The sequence below is a fragment of the Perognathus longimembris genome, chromosome 25, assembly GCF_023159225.1.
Source record: "Perognathus longimembris pacificus isolate PPM17 chromosome 25, ASM2315922v1, whole genome shotgun sequence".
Taxonomy (NCBI): domain Eukaryota; kingdom Metazoa; phylum Chordata; class Mammalia; order Rodentia; family Heteromyidae; genus Perognathus; species Perognathus longimembris.
Window position 1 is genome coordinate 18,212,750 of NC_063185.1, and position 15,729 is coordinate 18,228,478.

General features: G+C 58.2%; 1 protein-coding gene across 1 annotated transcript; it reads left to right on the plus strand.

Annotated features, from left to right (window-relative positions):
- Positions 1–7,753: 7,753 nt before the first annotated feature.
- On the plus strand, positions 7,754–15,466 carry Nipal4 (NIPA like domain containing 4). Its single transcript, XM_048334148.1, is given in 7 exon segments — positions 7,754–7,790; positions 9,858–10,097; positions 12,157–12,213; positions 12,923–13,003; positions 13,971–14,132; positions 14,816–15,425; positions 15,427–15,466. Coding segments are annotated over 7 exon segments (1,227 nt in total).
- The last annotated feature ends 263 nt before the right edge of the window (positions 15,467–15,729 follow it).

Consider the following 15,729-nt stretch of genomic DNA (forward strand, 5'->3'; position numbering starts at 1 on the left):
TAATCCTAGCCACACAGAAGGCTGAGATCTGAAGATGCTGACTAGAAGCCAGCCCGGGCAGGACAGCCGGTGAGACACTTTATCTCCAATTCACCAGAAAACCGGAAGTGGTGCCATGGCTCTACGTAAGGAAGGTCAGAGACAGTGCCCTGGCCCAGAGTTCAAGATGAAGGATCAGCAAACAACAACAACAACAACAAAAACAACAGCAGCAACAATAGCAACAACAACAACAAAACCAGCATAAAAATTTTTGAAAAAAAACCAGCATAATACTGTCTCTCAAATGAATTAAAAAACAAATGATTGAATCCAAAGCTAGCTGAAGAAAATAAACCAGAACAGAAATAAATCAAATGGAAAAAAATAGAAAAACCATATGAAGTTGTTTGTTTGTTTTTTTTTTAAATAAAACAAGCCCTGAGCTTGACTAAGAAAAGAGAATATCCAAATTAACACATGAGGAGTGAAAGTAGAGAGGGAACAAAAAGTTGCCTCAGGAAGGACTAGAAAGAACTATTTTTAAAAAGCGTATACAAATTTGATGACCTACAGGAAATTCCTAGAAACCACAATGTATCCAAGTTAAATCCGAAAGTGGCCCATACTTATAATCCTGGCTTCTCCCGATGCGGGAAAGCTGAAATCGGAGAACCACGGTTCAAAGCCAACCCGGGCAGGAAAGTCCATGAGGCTCTTATCTCCAATGAACTAGCAAAATCAAAGACTTCCAAAGAAAAGCCCAAAAAGAATACGGCTAACAGTTTAATTACATCGATCTTTGAAAGAATTATACCAATACATGACACAAAATTCCCAACCAAAGTAGACCTGGAGGAAATCGTTCGTAACACATTTTACAAAGGCCAGCATCACCTTCATATCCAAGCCAGACACCACAGGAAAACAAAATTAAGCAGGCACCAGTGGCTCACACCTGTCATCCTAGCTACTCAGGAGGCTGAGATCTGAGGATCATGGTTCAAAGCCAGCCCGGGCAGGAAAGTACCCATGAGACTGTTACCTCTAATTAACAACCAGAAAACCAGAAGTGGTTCTGTGGCTCAAAGTGGTAGTGTGCTAGCCTTGAGCAAAAAGAGCCCAGGGACAGCATCCAGGCCCTGAGTTCAAGCCCCACAACTAAAAGGGGAAAAAAATCACAGGCTGGTGCTGAGGCATTGATGTGAAAAAATTTAAAATATTAGCAAACTGAATTCAACATCATCTAAAACAGATTACACGCTTTGAGTGGGATTGACTGCTGGCATGCAAGGCTAGTTTGACACACACACACACACACACACACACACACACACACACACACATCAACCCATGTGATATGTCACATTTGCTGATGAGCAAAACTGGCCCGATTATATCAACCCAGGCAGAATAAACATATGCCAACAAACTTCCCTGACATAAATCACTAAACTGTTAAAAGTTCTTCAGCATAATAAAGGCTGATGAGGAGAAATCCACAGCGAATACGGCAACCAATGGGCAGAAACAAAGCTTTTCCCCTAAGCCTTAGTGCACGGTAGAAGGTGTCCCTCAGGAGCAATCACAAACATACACACGTGTGCACGTGCACACGTGGAAATATACATGCGCACACACACACATACATGGACATGCATGAGAAGAGCCAATCTCAATGGAAATAACATTACCCCTATTCACAGATGACAGAACATAGACATCACAACCCACCCACCCCCAAAAAAACCCAACACATCTCATGAGTGGATTGAGCAAAACTGAGGGAAATTAATAAAATTCAACATATAGAACAATCTGTACCATTGCCGTACACAAGAAATGACCTAGCCAGAAGTGAAGTAACGAAAATGACCAAGAAAACAATCCCATTTACAAAGCATGTTTACAATACCTAGGACTAAACTGAGGTAGTAAAAGATTACAAAAATAAAACCCGTGGGGCTGGGAATGTAGCCTAGTGGTAGAGAACTTGAAGCCCTGGGTTCGATTCCTCAGCACCACATGTACAGAAAAAGCCCGAAGTGGCGCTGTGGCTCAAGTGGTAGAGTGCTAGCCTTGAGCAAAAAGAAGCCAGAGACAATGATCAGGCTCTGAGTTCAAGCCCCAGGACTGGCAAAAATAAAACATAAATAAAACCCATAAGATATTCATGAAAGAAATTGAAGCAGGCACCCAAACTCCATGTACCCTCAGCCCCAGTGGCTCAACCACACGTTGCTGTACAGTCAGGATGTTCTGCCCCGGTCCCTTGGCTATTTCTAATGTCCAGGTAGCTATGGAAAGTATCGTCCCATCTTTGCAGCAGATATAGGATGTTTTCCCCAGCTATGAGTCACCCTGGAGAATGTCCTGCCCTGGCGATCGGATGTCTCCAGTGCCCCGCTGTGACTAGCGCAGACTTGCTGTTCCCAGCCCCTTCAGCCTTCAGCCTCCCTGATACTCTATCACTAGCCCCTGCCTGAGAGCGGCCGCTCCTCTACCCCGGGGGTGGCCAACTCGGCTGACATTAAAATGCCCTCTTCTACCTGACTCTGTGTCCGCGTGGTTTCTGGGCTGGTGCTTACCCGGGTACTATATATAGAACCTCGCCATTATTTTTTTAGGAAGTATTTTGATTGTCCTTATAAAGGTGATGTACAGCGCGCATAGTGTTTTGCAAGTCAGGCCGAGTAGTCAGTCAGTCTTTCTGGACAGTGTCCCCGCTTCCTTCGCTCTCTCCCAGTTTCCCCCTCCCCTCCCCGCCCACGAGTTGTGGGGTTCACTTTCCAGTGTCCGGTGAGCACCGCCGCTGCATTTGATCACCTCTGTCCATTTAGTCATTATTGATAGGCACCTGGTACTTTGTGCCCATACCCTGTTGATGTTGATGGCTTTGGGGGGTGAGGTAATGGGAAGGAAGGAGGGGGGGGAGTGGGAAAGGGAGGAAGGGGAGAGGCGAGGGGAGGGAAGGAGGCTGAAGACGAGCTAGCCAATGGTTTGGAAAGTGACAAAGGTGACCCCACCTTTCTCTGTGTGTGGAGCCGCCTCTCTCCTTCTCTCTAGGCTTTGATTTACTCTGATCTCTACTCCTGAGATCTTTTGTTGGGGGGTGGGGTGGGGTGGGGGATTTCGACTGGCTTCCAGAAGCTTCCCCGTCCTGTCTCCAAGTCCAGGCTTCCGGTAGAACCAGGCAAACCAAATGGTGCCCTGGCAAAAAAACAGGCTGAGTGATGCAATCACAGCAGGGAATCAGCAGCCCTTCGACTCCACCTTCATTAGTCAGACTTCAATCCCAGGGCCTTCGCCTTCGGGAGCTGCCGAACCACCGGGAAGGGGGACGCTCTGAGACACCCTGGCGGGGCTCCCCCTTGCTCTGGGCACACACCTGCGGTCTACCAAATGCCCCACCCCGCAAGTCTTCAAGTCTCCAACACCTGTCCCTACCCAAAGCTGGGGTTCTACTTTATCCGAGAGAAACTGCAGTCAGTCTGTCCCTAACCAACGTCCTCTATTCAAAATCTAGTTCAAGGACAGGTGCTGGGCGCTCACCCCTGTCATCTTAGCTATTCAGGCGGCTCAGAGCTCAGAATCCCGGTTCAAAGCCAGCTCAGGCAAAAAGCTAGAAGTAGAGTTGTGGCTCGAGTGGTAAAGTGCTAGCCTTGAGTAAGAAAAGCTAAGGGATAGCGGTGGGGCCTTGAGTTCCAGCCTTGGTACCTGCACAAAAATAAACCAATAAGAATAAGTCGAGGCCCACTGAGTTTCTTTCACACATCGCCCCTCTCTGCGTTGTGTTTGTGTCATTGTATGCTTCCTAATAGTGTTACACGTGCTGCTCTTCCCATAAAGCTTCGGGGACTGAGAGTCAGCGGACGCAGAGGCTCAGATGCCGCCGGGGCAGTTGCCAAATCGTGGACTTGTTTTTATTTGGGGGAGGGAAAAGAAATGCAAGTAATTATCGCCCGTTGATCTTTAGTGCCACTTAAAAAAAAAAGAAATGGACGGGGCGAGGCTCCCTCTTGGCCCAGTGCCTCGATGGGCGGTGTGCAGATCCCAGCGGGCTGGGCTTGGGGGGGGCGGGGGGGGCTCTCCTGACGAGGGGTTGGCAAACCTTCCCCCACGCTCGGGTCTCTCACCCACGTCAGGCTTGCAAACCAGAATTTCCGGTGTGACCCTGTTGGCAGAGAGTTGGTGAGCAGCGCGCCAGGCTGGAAGGAAGCAGGTTGGGATGGAAGGATGGGGAGACAGCATCCGGGAACCGAACCTCCGCCCCCCACCCCCCCACCCCGGCCCCATCCAATCTCGGGTGCAGCCCGGCCCGGGGTCCTCCCGCTCCCCTTCTGTTCTTTTCTCTTCTGATCATTACCGTTCTACTTGCTTTAGATGTAGTCGCGGGCCAAGCAATCATACCACGCGGCTTTTCCCTAGGAATAAAGTGAAGGAGAAAACTCGCGTTCGGAGGCTCACGGCCTAAACGCGGTCAGGAACCTGTGGGAACTGACGTGAGGACCACCCCACCCATGCAGGGGTTCAGAGCCACGCTGGACAAATGGATCTGGGAAAACGGAGAGCTTCTAACCGTATTCTCCCCTCGTTCTCTACAGGTGGGGAGGCCTCTGGCCAGCCTCCTGAACCCTAACCCAGCTCTAAGGGAGCGTCTCCTAAGAGCCATGGCCACTGTAGACCGTCTATGCCTAGGAGACCATACAGGCCCCTCAACCCAGGACCCTTCCAAGCAGAGATCTTCCCCTGTGGCAGGGAGATAGGATGGACACCCAGGAGCGAGGTTCCTTGAATCCCTCCCTAAACGATGAAAGAGGCCGGTGCTCTCCCACTTGGGCCATGCCTCCGGTTCCAGCTTTTCGCTGGCTGATTGGAACCTGAGTCTCACAGACTGCTCTTCCCCAGCTGGCTTCAAATTGCCATCCTCAGATCTCAGCCTCCTTGAGTAGCCAGGATCACAGGCATAAACTTCCGGCACCGGGCAAAAGACGTTTTGCCAAGGAATGTGTAGATTGTCTTTCCACACAATTTTTTTTTTTTTTTGTAGTCCTCCAGTGTCATTGCACGTATGTGGAAACTGAGACCGGATGGGAGGACTGTCCTCAGGTTCCAGTATCTTAGAATAAGAAAGAATGGAGACTAGAACCCTGACTTCTTTGGGGGGGGTGGGGGGTGGGGGAGGGTCAGCTATGGGGCTTGAACTCGGGGCCAGGGCGCTGTCCCTGAGCTCTTCTGCTAAAGGCCAGTACTCTACCACTTGAGCCACAGCGCCACTTCCGGTTTCCTGGGGGCTCATTGGCGACCAGAGACGGATGGGTCTTTTCTGCCTGAGCTGGCTTTGAACCCCCAACCCTCAGATCTCAGCCTTCTAAGTATGCAGGATTACAGGCGTGAGCCCCGGGGGGCCGGCTCCTGGCTTTTTACACAGCCCCTGACCTGGGTCTCCTGCGAGCTCTTGAGTTCTGCGAGACTAGTGTGTGAAAGGAGGGGGGCGGGGCACACCGGCTCCGGGGCTTGCACTCGGGGCCTGGGCACGGTCTAGACCTTGAACTCGGTGCCCGGGCGCTGATTCGGTCACACACTAGCCAGGCGTGGTGTGGGCGAAGATGGAGGGGATCACCTCGAGTCAGCCCCGGCGAGGAATTCTGGGAGACTCCTCTCTGCAATTCACCAGCCAAAAGGAAAGCCAGAAGTGGCTTTTAAAGGAAAACCTCACCAACGCTCCCCTGCACCCCGAGACAGGAGGCCCGGCTCCCGGGAGCCAGGGTCTCCCCAAATGCCCCTGGCCTGGCAGGGGGAGAGGCGGTACATGGAGGATTGACAAGCACTGGGCTTCCAGTCTTTGCCTCTCAACTTATGGGCCGAGTCGTCTTCATTCGACTTCCCTTTTCCTCTTCTGACACGAGAATCACAGAACAGATTTATAAAAAATGAAGAAGTTGAAGAGGCTCCCTGTCGATCCACGGCCGGCACGGTGGAACTGCGTGCGACCCCAGCTACCGGGGAGGAGCACCACGGCTGCTGGTGCTAGGGTATTGCATCTGTCATCCCCTGGTGACCCAGGGCGATACAGACAGGAGGGCCACAGTCCGGACCGTGCCTGTGTCCTGAAGTCAGGCAAGGGCTTAGAAACTCGGGGTTCTTGGGCCCGGTTTGGGTGCTTTGGTTCTGATTCGTTTTCCTGCTCATCCCTAAAGAGCCGGCCCAAAGATTTCCAGGCTGTTTCACCAGACCCTCCATGCTCAAGGACAGAGCCCAGGGGCCCGACCCCTCCAAAGCCAGCCCCGGCCCCCCCTCTCCAGGCTGGGGCGGACAATGGCTCTGTTTCTCCTCCGGGGAGACAAAGCTTCAGGCCCTGCTACCTGCCTGACAGGGCCTTTGTGGCTGGAGGAGGAAAAGGCCTTTGTGCGGAGCCCCTGCGGTCAATGGGGCCCTTATGTCTGCCCAGAGGATGTCTCTGCCCCTCCCCCTCCAAGGCCCAGCCCCCTCCCGCGGCAGATGGGGACTCGGAGGCTCAGCCCCCCTGCCCTAAAAGCCAAGACGCACCCATCTCTGAAAACACAAGAGGAGCTTGGCGCTTACTGCCTTTAACCCCCCGGGGTGAGAAGAGGACTTGTGACTCAGACCCTGAAATGAAGTGGCCCCTCGAACGTCAAGTGCAATCCAAAACATCCTCTCTTTGACTTAAAAAGACCAGGTTGTTCTAACAGCCCAGCCACTCGGGTTTGATTGTTGACCGTTGCTAGTTGTAGTATGGTGGGGGGGGGGGGGGCTTGAACTCAGGGCCCGGCCCTGCCAGCCGGCCACTTGCGCCTGGCTTGTAAGCCTTTTTCCGCTTCCGTTATCTTTTGGATAGCGTGTCACCGTGGTGACCAGAAGCTGCTCTTGGGCTTTGATCCCCTTTCTGGTGCCCTGCCAAGTAGCTGGGAATTCCAGGCGTGTGCCACTACACCCGACCCAAGAGATGTTTAGGTCTTGAGTGTTCTCATCACACACACACACACACACACACACCACACACACACACACCCTGGGCTGGAGGAATGCCCTGTCATCAAGACGCATGAGGTCAGAGACCAAGGTTCAAAGCCAGCCAGGAGGCAAACGTCCAAGAGACTTCATTGCCAGTTAACCAGCAAAATGCTGGACCGGGGGCCTGGCACAGGTGGTGGAGCGCCAGCCAGGCAAGTCTGTGTTCACTGGGCGGGGGGGCCCTGCCCGGGGCTGCCCTCACCTGCATGTGCACACACACACACACACGTGCGCACGTCCACGCGCGTTCCACCCGGGTTTCCTGACCCGTGCGAATGCCTTGGTGAAGCGCATCAGACCTGGGCTGAGCCGCGGGAGCCGGGCGGGGGCGGGAGGAGGGCGGCGAGGGGGGGCGCGGGGCGCGGGGATCCCGGGGCTCTGCCGCGCCCTGGGGGGGGGGGCGGGCGGGGCGCACGGGCTCTGCGGGCCGGATGCGGGGCGGGGCCGGTGATCCCACCCCCCCACACACACCCCCCACCCCCCCCTCCCGCCCGCCCCGCCCCCGAGCGGCCCCTGGCACGGGCGGTGGCGGCGGCGGCGTGGCCGGGTGCGCACCCCCGGAGCGCCGCCGCCGCCTCCTCCCGGGGTGGGGACCCTCCCCTCCGGGGGCGCGGCGGGCGCTCTCCCCGCCCCCCGGCCCGACCCTGCCCGCCGGCCGGCCCGCCATCCCCGCGCGAGCCGCCCTGGAGCCGCGCGCCGCCCGCCCGCGCCGCGTCCCGACCCGGCGCCCGGGGACCCCATGGCGCTCCGGGCCCGCAACGCCAGCTGCGAGAACGGTGGGGTGCGGGGGGGCGGGGGGGCTGGGGGCTGGGGGGGGCCTGGGGCCCGAGGGGAGCTGGGGGCTCGGCGACTGCAGATCCCGGTACCTGCTCACATCAGGACCCAGGAGAGAGGGGCTCAGAGACCCAGGCTCACCCCCACCTAACCCCCCCCCAAAACACCTCGCTTTTTACAGAGCTGAGGGGGCCCGCAGGCCTCCCTACTACCCAGGAGGCTGAGATCTGGGGGGTCACAGTTCAAAGCCAGCCTGGCCAGGAAAGTCCCCGAGACTCCTGTGGCCGATGAACCAGCACAAGGCCTGAAGGGGAGCCGTGGCGCAGGTGGTGGAGCGCCCGGCTTGAGCAGAAAAGCAGGGAGAGGGAGAGGGAGGAGGAATGGAGGGAGGGAGGGAGAGCTTGAGGCCCTGAGTTCAAGCCCAGTACTGGCACCAAGAAGTAAAACAAAAGGAGGGGGCCAGAGAAGGAGCCCCGAGGCTAAGACCCTTGGGGTGGAAGACGAGTTGGACCCCAAGCCAGGCCTGCGCTGGCTCCTTTCATCTCTGGGTAACTCTGGGAAGGAGGCTGGTGGCCCCCATTCCGGGACTGTGGGGACTCCGGCGAGGCCAAGAATCCGCTCAGGGCAGCACAGAGGGGCAGCAGGGAACCCGGCCCCGCGCTGCCGCCCTGCTTTTTTATTCCGATTTGATTTTATGTATTGCGGGGCCCCGGGCGCTGCCCTGAGCTTCTTGTACTCAACGGTAGCGCTTTACCACTTGAGCCACGGCGCGCGTTTGGCGATTGGAGACAAACAGTCTCGTGGACTTTCCTTCCCAGGGCTGAGTTTGAACCTCCATCCTCAGATCTCAGCCTCCCGAGTAGCTAGGATGGCCGCGCCGGGGCGCTAGGCTCCTTCTTGCCCTGTCTGTGCTTTCCAAACAGTCACCTGGCTGTTGGCTGACTTTGGTGTCCTGAGCAGGGAGACAGGCACTGCCAGTCTCACCCCTACCCTAGGGGAGGTGTTCTGTGTCCGGAATGTTCTAGAGAAACCAGGAATCATCTGCCCACTATTTTTCAGATGAGTACCCCACTTCAGAACTTGGTTTCATTCAGCCATTCCTTTCTTCCCTCCTTTCCTCTTTTGTTCTTCCCTCCCTCCCTCCCTCCCTTCCTCCCCTCCCCTCCCTCCCTCCTCCCTCCCTATCTCCCTTCCTTCTGCCTTTCCTTTCTTCCATGTTAGTATTGGAGATTGAACTCAGGGCCTCACTTGGTGTTTTTTTCCTCCATTCATTCTTTACCCCTTGAGCCACAGCTCCGCTTCTGGTTTGTGCTGGTTAATTGGAGATCAGTTGTCTTCGGGACGCTCCTGCCCAGGCTGCCTTCGCACCTGCTTCTGGGTGTCTTGTCATGGGAGGGGCGGGGAAGCGGTGGCCAAGCCCCAAAGTGACCGCACCCCACCCAGAAGCATCTTCAGGGATCAGGAGAAGGGTGCGGGGGCCGGGACGGGCTTGGTTTTCCCCGGTCCCCTTCCCGCTTGCCTCTGGCTCATTTCCTGGGTCAGAGAACTCTCCAGATCTGAGTCCCGGGCGAGGGGGGGGGGCTGGCAGAACGGGAGTGCGCACAGATCCAGTCGGCTGAGCAGCTGAGCTGACAGCTTTCTTGTGATGGCCTCGGCCTGCCGGGGTGACACGGGTGTTTGTCACGACAGGCCTCCTGTTGCAAAACATGGCTCTGCCGGCGGCGGGTTCCCAGGCCCCGCTCGGGCGTGTGCGTGACTCCCGCAAGTGCTTTCCTTTCACAGTACCTCAGTTTCCCCAGCTGACAGTTGAGCGAGCCAGCCTGGCTGCATGTCGGGTGACTCTCCTTTCTGGGAGCCCCGAGAGTCGGGCGGGGGGCGGGGTGGGGGTGGGGCAGCTCCACTTCTGGCTTTTTGCTGGTTCATTGCAGAGCAGGGTCTCACGGGACTTTCTGGCCCGGGCTGGCTTCGAACCTCGATCCTCAGGCCTCAGCCTCCCGGGTGGCAGGATGAGGTCGCTGGCAGCTGAGGCTCCTCAAAGCGTGACTGTCCCGCCGTCGCCTCCCCTCCAGGGTCCCTGATCAGCCTCTACTGCTCCTCGCAAGAAGTCCTGTGCCAGATCGTGGGCAGCCCCGGCCCCGCGGTGCCCGGCAACGCACGGCCCCTCAGCTGGCAGGAGCGCCTCAGGAAGCGCTATGGCTTCTACATCGGCGTGGGCCTGGCCCTGCTCTCCTGCCTGCTCATCGGGAGCAGCGTCATCCTCAAGAAGAAAGGCCTCCTCCGCCTCCTCGCCACCGGGGCCACTCGGGCTGGTAGGCGCCTGGGGGGGGGGGGGCGGGGGCCCGGGAGGAGGGGGGGGGCCGGGGACAGGTTTTCCTGGGCGATCCTGTGGACCATCCACGTGCCAGGGGTGGCTGAGAACGGGGGGAGCCAGAGTGACGACCCAGCAGCTCAGCTCGGCCTCCACTTCCTCCCCGCCTGTCAGCCCGGGCGAGTCCCGACACCTCCCCGAGACGGCAGTGCGGCTCTCAGCCCTTCGGGAGCCCCGCTGGCCCGAGCCTGAGTCTCTGCCCGCACAGGACTTGGGTGTGGGGAGAAGGGAAGCGGACCCTTGGAATGGCTGTCTATCGCCCGCCTGCCCGCCAGACTCACAGCGCCCCGTGGGGGCGTGTACTCAGGGCTGGGACATATCTTGGGGGCCATGTACAGCTCAGACCTGGGGGTGGGGCAGAAGGAAGGACCTAAAGGATGAGGAGAGAGCAAGGCCAAGAGGAGGGAGGAGGGAGGAGGGAGGAGGGAGGGGCAGCGCACAGGCCCAGCGGTGGGATCACGAGCCGTGTTAGAATCGGGGTACAGAGGGCGAGGAGGGCGCGGGGCAGCTCAGAAGGGGCCTGGGAAACAAGCGGGGTGTGGAGCTGGAGCCGCAGCGAAGGGACTGAAAGCCGGCTTGGCTTGCCGGGCGAAGGAACCAGTCTGACCTGTGGTTGGGAAAGGTCCCTGGTGGTTGGGGAGAGAATGATTGGGGGGGGTGGGGGGGCAGAATGAGGTGAGCTGAACAGAACGTGGGCCTGGACCAGGGCCCCTGGGATGGGGTGAAAGAGGGCCCCCCGCACGGCGTCGGGGAAGCAGGGCTCAGTGGTGGCGGGGGGGGGGGGGTGGTGGGGGGGGGTAGGGGAAGGGGAGGAAGGGGACTCGGCCGGTGCCCGGAGCAGCTAAAGGAGCCGCTGAGCTGTTTGGTGAGGCGAGGGCAGGAAGAGGCACGGGGGGGGGGGGGGGGTGCGGATGTGCTCACGCTGGAACAAGGGTCGACGCCTGTCTCCATGCGCCATCCATCCGCACGCCATGAGGGCGCCGGTGACGAGACCCTGGGCAAGGGAAAGGTTCCTGTGCCTCAGTTTCCCTCATCTGAAGTGGGCGCGAGAGCAGTGGCATCCCCAAGGGTCATTCAAGCGTAGGTTGTATCCTCCCTCCTTCCTCCCTCCCTCCCTCCCTGTCCCTTCTCTCATGGGGCTTGAACTCAGGGCACTGTCCCCGAGCTTCTTTTTGGCCAAGGCCAGCACTCTACCACTTCCGGTTTTCTAGAGGTTAGCTGGAGATGAGAGTTTCATTGATACCTTGCTGCCCCAGGCTGGCTTTGAACCGCCATCCTCAGCTCTCAGCCTCCCGAGTCGCTAGGATGACAGGCGCGAGCCGCCGGCTCCTGCTGGTTCTTATCTAAACTGCTCAGAAACCAGAAATGCCACCCCCCCCCCCTCTTTCTCTCTCTCACTCACCCTCAATTTTGGAATATTTGAGTATCCCAAGTGAGAGCAGGAGCCAAGACTGAACATGAAAATACATTCTTCACCATGGCCTGGGGGTAATTTTATACAGCATGCGTAACGATCTTGTACGTGAGCCTGCGGTGCACGGGGATGGTAATTTCCACGTGCAGTGTGGCACGCCAGCCCGAAGAACGCATCATGGGAAGAGCTCGCTAACCACGAAGGTGGCCACCAGCCCAAGCCGGGTGGGAGAGGACAGTGGCTTTGCCTAAGGGCTGGCGGAAAGAGCCGATCGCCTTGAAGTCCTTTCTGGAGACAGGACTCCACGGGCTTAAACAGCTCCACCCACGGAGGCGCTGACTCTACTTCCCTTCCCCCCCCCCCCCCCAGAACTGAGCCACGCACGGTGGCCCAAGCCTGTAATCCCAGCTCCTCAGTGGGTGGAGGTAGCGGAATCTCAGCAGCGACGCGGGGCTTGGCTAGGCGGTGGGGTGCTCGTCTAGCGAGCTTGGGGCCCCGAGTTCACAGGGGACAATCGAGCTCCCAGGTGACACCGAGAGCCCGAGGGGGCGTGGCCGCCCTCTAACGCTGGCCCTTCCCTCCACAGTGGACGGTGGCTACGGGTACCTGAAGGACGCCATGTGGTGGGCGGGATTCGCCACCAGTAAGTGGCCCCTTTGGGCACGGAAGGCGGGGGGGGGGGGTGGGGGGTGGCGAGATCGGGGCCTGCATCGTATCCCTTTCTGCTGTCGGAAGCCCGGGCTTGGGGACACATTTCCAGGGGGCAATCCCTACCCTGTGACCCCCCCCTCCTGTCCTCTCAGAACCATGCTTTCTCCACCCAGGGCCGGTCCTCTCCCTCCCCACCCCCCCACCCCTTCTTTTTTTTGGTCAGCGGTAAGGCTTGAACTCTGGGCCTGAGCTCTTTTGCTCCAGGCTGGCAGCCACTCTAGCATGTGAGCCCCAGCGCCACTTCCGGTTTTCGGGTGGGGGGTCCTTGGAGAGAAGAGGCTCACGAGGACTTTTGAACCCCGGCTGGCTTTGAACGTGATCCTCGGATCTCAGCCTCCTGCGCCGCTGGGATGGCAGGCGTGAGCCGCTGGCGCCCGGCCTTCGCGGGCCCTCTCACTCCCGTGGCTCAGATTTGCACACTCACGCGTCCTCTACGCCCCCCCCTTCGTCCGGGGCTTGTGGAGCGTGGCTAGTGACTGGGGGTAGAAATGACCCCTCCTACGGATGGGAGGCCTGTGGTTCACGGATTGGGGTGAGCTGCTGCATTGGGGTGGCAGGGTGAGGGCCACCGTGGACTCAACCAACCTCCCTCCCTCCCTCCCCTCCTCCCTCCTCCCTCCCTCCCTCCCTCTCTCCCGCAGTGTCAGCTGGAGAAGTCGCTAACTTCGGGGCCTACGCGTTCGCACCCGCGACCGTCGTCACCCCCTCTGGGAGCGCTGAGCGTCCTCATCAGGTTTCTGTCCGCCCTGGGCCGACTCCCATCTAGCCGGGCCTGGTGGGCGGCGGCGGTGGGGGGGGCTCTCTGGGCATTCAGGGGTCTAGGCGGGTCCCAGGCCTTGGGAAGAGGAGCAACAGAGGGACAGCCAAACCCCAGACTTGTCACCCAACTGCCACCAGGCCGCAAGCTCCCGGGGAGACTCTGTGTGCTTCTCCCACTGAGCCCCAGGTTGACGCTGCGTGAGTTCTAATCTCACCCTAATGCGTAGTGGTCACGTGACCGCGGACAGTTGAGAGAGAGAATATGTCATAATGTTGGGTATGGTAGCATGTGCCTGTAATCCTGGCTACTCAGGAGGTGGAGATAGGAGGATCGTGGTTCAGCCTGGGTAGAAGTTAGCTTGCGATCCTACCTGAAAACAAACTAAAAGCAAAAAGGACATCGGATGGGGGGCGCGGTTTGTGTGTGGCTCAAGTGGTAGAGCACTGAGCTAGCGAGGCCGTCTAAGGCCCTGAGTTCAACCCCCAGGGCTGCCACACAAAAAACAAACAAGGAAAAGAACCGATACCAGATGTAAACACCTCTCACAGACTCTTAGTCCTCCCAGGCCGCAAGACCCAGAACCCATTCCTCTGTGGGAATTGAAGACGGATGGATGGATGGATGGATGGATGGATGGATGATGGATGGATAGATGGATGGAACCTACAACCTCCCCCCCCCCCCCCAGCTCACTTTGTTCTGAAAAGGGATGAGCTCTTCCCACTGCCAGAGGTAGACAAGACAAGGAGCCCCTCCCACAAGTGATTTCCTATTTCTGATGTTTAGGGGGGAGACATAGTCTAGAAAGAGGACTGGCTTCGGATCTGCTATGGCTCACAGGTGCTCGCTCACCCCGGGTTCCTTTGGTGGGACGCGGGCACGGGCGTGGACTCCACTCTGCCCCTCCCTCTCTCCCGTTCTGCGCCCAGTGCCCGTCTTCTCCTCCTATTTCCTGGGAGAGAGCCTGAACCTGCTGGGGAAGCTGGGCTGCGTGATCTGCATGGCGGGCAGCACGGTGATGGTGATTCACGCCCCCGAGGAAGCCAAGGTCACCACCGTCACGGAGATGGCCTCCAAGATGAAGGACACAGGTAGGTTTCCAGCAGCAGCGCCGGGGTGGGGGGAGGCTAAACCCTGTGGGAAGCCCATTGGTTCATTGGGGTTCCACCCCCCCCCCCGACGTATGCGAGCTGTGGAAAGAAAGCGGGAGGGCGAGTAATGCTAATGTACATATATATAACCAAGTATTTAGATAGAATGCATTCAAGGGGCCTTTGATGTCCCTTTTCTATGCATTGTCTCATCCAATCTCACCCAACAGTCCTACAAGAAAAAATAACCTGTTGTTGGTCTCTTCCCAATGAGGAACACTGAGGCCTCCGGGGTTTAATAACTTTACCTGAGCTATGAGAACTTTCAAGCCACCTGTCATCCTAGCTGTTCAGGAGGCTGAGATCTGAGGATCGCAGTTCCGAGCCAGCCTGGGCAGGAAGGGCTGTGAGACTCTTAGCTCCAGGGAACCACCAGAAAACTGCAAGTGGAGCTGTGGCTCAACATGGTAGAGGAGTAGCCTTGGATGAAAAAGCTCAGGGACGGCACCCAGGCCCTGAGTTCAAGCCCCATGACCAACAAAAAAGCACTGAGACAAGATACTGTCTGTGTGATTCTGGAGCTATGTCCCCCCGTCATGGGTTCTGGGGTGGGGGAGGGGGAGTCCTAGATGCTGTCCCCGCCGCTCACAACGGAGGTGCCCTGTCTCCCTCGTTTCCGGAAGGGTTCATCGTGTTCTCCGTGCTCCTGCTGGTGTCCTGCCTGGTCCTCATCTTTGTGGTCGCCCCTCGGTACGGACAGAGGAACATCCTCATTTACATCGTCATCTGCTCGGTGATCGGCTCCTTCTCGGTGACGGCCGTCAAGGGGCTGGGCATCACCATCAGGAACTTCTTCCAGGGGCTGCCGGTCGTACGCCATCCCCTCCCCTACATCCTGTCCCTCGTCCTGGCCCTCTCCATCGGCACCCAGGTCAACTTCCTCAACCGCGCGCTGGACATCTTCAACACGTCGCTGGTCTTCCCCATCTACTACGTGGTCTTCACCACGGTGGTGGTGCTCTCGTCCATCGTGCTCTTCAAGGAGTGGCACACCATGACCGCCGTGGACATCGTGGGCACCTTCTCGGGCTTCGTCACCATCATCCTGGGCGTGTTCATGCTCCACGCCTTCAAAGACCTGGACGTCAGCCGCACCTGCCTGCCGCACATGCGCAGACGCCCCGCCCCCGCGCCCGCCCCGCCGCCCGCCTCCGCCGCCGCCACCACCGCCGTCGTCAGGCTGGAGGACAAGAACGTCCTGGTGGACAATATCGAACTTTCCAGCAGCACGCCGTCCCGGAGCAGAGCCCAAAGTGTTCACAATCCATTCGTAAAGCCACATGCGGGGTACCAGGAGTCGTCCGCCCCCAACCCCCGCCGTCCGCCCCCCCAGCGGGTGGCCCCTCACGTGGCAGCCACCCCCCACCCCACCCCGCGGCCGGCGGGCGGGCATCGCGTGAGATCTCGTTCTATACCTCATCACAGAAGCAAAAACAGAACCCCTACCCGAGGAGTAGTGGTGACAGAACTTTCTGGAAACACAGCCTCAGTGACCAGATCTCCTGATGGATGGTGGAACCAGTCGGTCCATGGACAC